The sequence below is a fragment of the Temnothorax curvispinosus genome, unplaced genomic scaffold, assembly GCF_003070985.1.
Source record: "Temnothorax curvispinosus isolate PA1 unplaced genomic scaffold, ASM307098v1 QBEX01015436.1, whole genome shotgun sequence".
Lineage (NCBI taxonomy): Eukaryota > Metazoa > Arthropoda > Insecta > Hymenoptera > Formicidae > Temnothorax > Temnothorax curvispinosus.
The window spans coordinates 12,553-15,522 of NW_020225216.1; the positions used below are offsets into that span (position 1 = coordinate 12,553).

At 29.7% G+C, this 2,970-nt stretch overlaps 1 protein-coding gene across 5 annotated transcripts in view; it reads right to left on the minus strand.

Moving 5' to 3' along the window:
• Window positions 1-2,970, minus strand: part of LOC112465697 (mitogen-activated protein kinase p38b-like) — an 11,081-nt gene that overhangs the window by 6,721 nt on the left and 1,390 nt on the right. For 3 of the 5 annotated variants that reach the window (XM_025033382.1, XM_025033384.1, XM_025033386.1), the window contains exons 2-7: window positions 2,710-2,839; window positions 2,577-2,635; window positions 2,234-2,375; window positions 1,991-2,153; window positions 1,800-1,871; window positions 1,224-1,303 (exon numbers count right to left, since the gene is read on the minus strand). In XM_025033382.1, coding sequence (XP_024889150.1) covers window positions 1,224-1,303; window positions 1,800-1,871; window positions 1,991-2,153; window positions 2,234-2,375; window positions 2,577-2,635; window positions 2,710-2,839 — 646 coding nt within the window. Of the gene's footprint in view, window positions 1-466; window positions 547-1,223; window positions 1,304-1,799; window positions 1,872-1,990; window positions 2,154-2,233; window positions 2,376-2,576; window positions 2,636-2,709; window positions 2,840-2,970 lie in introns of all 5 variants that reach the window. The other 2 variants (XM_025033383.1, XM_025033385.1) reach the window with 1 other exon arrangement.

Genomic DNA, 2,970 nt, shown 5'->3' on the forward strand with positions numbered 1-2,970 from the left:
ATATATTCACAGTTTCAAGAAAATCCTAAGAAAATCGATTTTCTCTAAGGACGAGAGAACGTCCTTAAAGTGCATACGTTTTTTCAGTACCTTCTAAGTACATACGTGGGTCTGTCACGTTCAACGCTATTTTTCCCTACCTTAAAGCATTTTAAAAAATCTAAAAAAATTCATGAAACATCTGTCTATTGTAGTTGACGATTTTATAGTTATTTTGATAAATATCGTATATTTAATATCTTCTGACAGGCTTGCAGGTTTTACATTTTCGAGCAGATATCACTTTGGCTCGGATGCCGTAGACCTACGTATGCAGCGGGTTTAACTGGTTAAGATATTTAAAAGCTATTTTTTTTTTTTTTTTAAATAAAAATATACATTTATATTTCTCTTATATATAATGACTATATTTTGAGTCTGAACATAAAGTTTAGAATATATATATTGACTTAAAAAACAAATTTACCTCTTGGCTAGTAATTTTGCTTAATGTTTCTTCTGTGGGTGTACCACAGAGTACTAACACTCGTGTTAGATGATCAATGTCTGCTTATGGTTAAGGTATGTTTGGAAAAGCAGTATCAATTAAATAACAATTAAAAAGTAGTTTTATTAATGCTACATACATAAAACCATTCCCACAAACTGGTAAGTGATCGCATCTAAAGCAAGCTGCATATTTGTTATAAAGCAGCGTGAATTAGAACTTTAAATAAATATCAAATGTGAAAAAGATTTAACTTTATATAGTATACCTTATTTAATATGCTATATTTGCATACGCCAATAAGCTTCATGTTATGTAAAATTTAAACCTTTTTCTATTAAGATATACTTTATATTACAACTTGTCTTGAAATCTATATTACTTAAATTTTTCTTGAATTTTCTATGAATTTAGTAATTATATGAATATATACTACTTTTAATTATTATTAATATTATGTTATCCGTAAATATAATTTATTAAGCTATCAAAGTATAGATTATTTGTTGCTAAAATCTTATATTAAGTATTGCATCAATATTATGTCAAATCTAAGAATTTGCCAAGATGTAATATTCATTTTTATTTTACATGTTAACAAAGAAAAAGAAAAGATCAAGCACAGTTCACATTTTATTTAAAATGTATAAAACGTGCATTTCATGCTACAGTGATAAAGTAACTAGTAACTACTGTGAAATAATTGCAAAACAAAATACTGTAAAATAAAACTTACCGATTCTGATGATATTTTTTTCATAAACTCGTCTCGTGGAGTACCCAAAATTTCCATAATTAAATTCAGTTGATGAATATCTGCTCTTGCTAAGGCTCCACTATATTTTTCTTTGAAAATACTAAATATCCCCTTTGTTAAATATATTTTATTATTTTTTAAAGCAATATGTTACGTATTCTAAATATGTAATTGATATTTTTATATATACAGTCTTTATTATATTATATTCATGCTTTGCAAATAGCTTTTAGATTAAAAATGCAAAGTGTAAGCAAATGGCTTTCTAAAAGCACATGTTAAGCAGAATATATACAGTGGTGTTAAATTTAAGAGTTTAATGCAATTATGGGATATCTCAGTTACGATAGATCCTTAGCAAAAAGCATATTTATTAAAAGACATTGCAACTGGATGAAACAAATAGAAATATTTATTAAAACTAATTAATAAGTTTGTGTTAAACACATAAAACATACATTTATGGTATAACATAACTTATGAGAAAAAAATTAATGTAAAGAAATACTGGAAATTAAAATAACACAACAAAAACTCAATAGTGACAAAGGATACGATCTGTTCCAGGAAATAATGTTCTCCCAGTTAATAATTCCGCCATTATGCATCCCACTGACCAAATATCAACTAAAATATATAACAATAGTATTACAACATAACGTGATAAGATTTCTATTCTTATAAGATAAAGCAGATAAGATATCTCTTTTTCCACTAATCCTCTTTCGGTACAATTAATTACTGACCTGTCTGATTGTAATGCATCCAATTAAGCATAATTTCAGGTGCTCTATACCACCTAGTGGCGACGTAACCGGTCATTTCGTTCTCTGTGGGCCTAGCCAACCCAAAGTCTAGTATTTTCAGTTCGCAATCTTCGTTGACCGCTATGTTGGACGGTTTCAAGTCCTATTAATCAAATCTGTCAGAAATTGCTTCTATATTTTTCACATTTTATGTAAACATATGTATACAGCGCACTATCGTACCCTATGTATAATTCCTGCAGAATGGATGTATTTTAAACCACGGAGGATCTGATAGACGAGAAATTGCACATGATCGTCAGAAAGCTTTTGCGTTCTGACAATATTATTTAGGTCAGCGCCCATTAGATGTGTGACTAGGTATCTATATAAATAAATAACACAATTAATATAAGCAAAATAAGACTGTTCTCATCCCAGTTAACAAGGTGACGTCTAGATACATCTTAATGACGTATTATTAACGCTAGAGATGTTATTAAGACGTCTTTAGACGTCACTGTGTTAAGAAATATGTCGTTTGATGTCTTGTTAACTGCTGGAACATAATGGACATGATACCCACACATGTTGAAAATCTTCCAAAGATGAAGACGGATGAAATACATCTAACAGTCCTATTACCTACAAAAGAGCAACACGTATCTTTAAAACTGACTACAAGCGTAAAGTATCTCGATGATTGACCATTTACCCACATTTTCATGATTCATATGTTTTAACATACGCAGCTCCCTATATGTGCGTTTTGCGTGCACAGCTGACTGAAACGGCCTGGCTAACTTTTTGATCGCCACCTTTTGTCCAGTAGTTGTATCCACCGCTGAACTAGAACGTAAAATTTTTTTTAACAATAACACGATTTCTAGTCGTATTTTTTATTGGCACTATCTGAAGCACTACATTGTAATTTGTATTTAATTGTTACAAACTTTAACACTTTTGTAAATCGATTATAT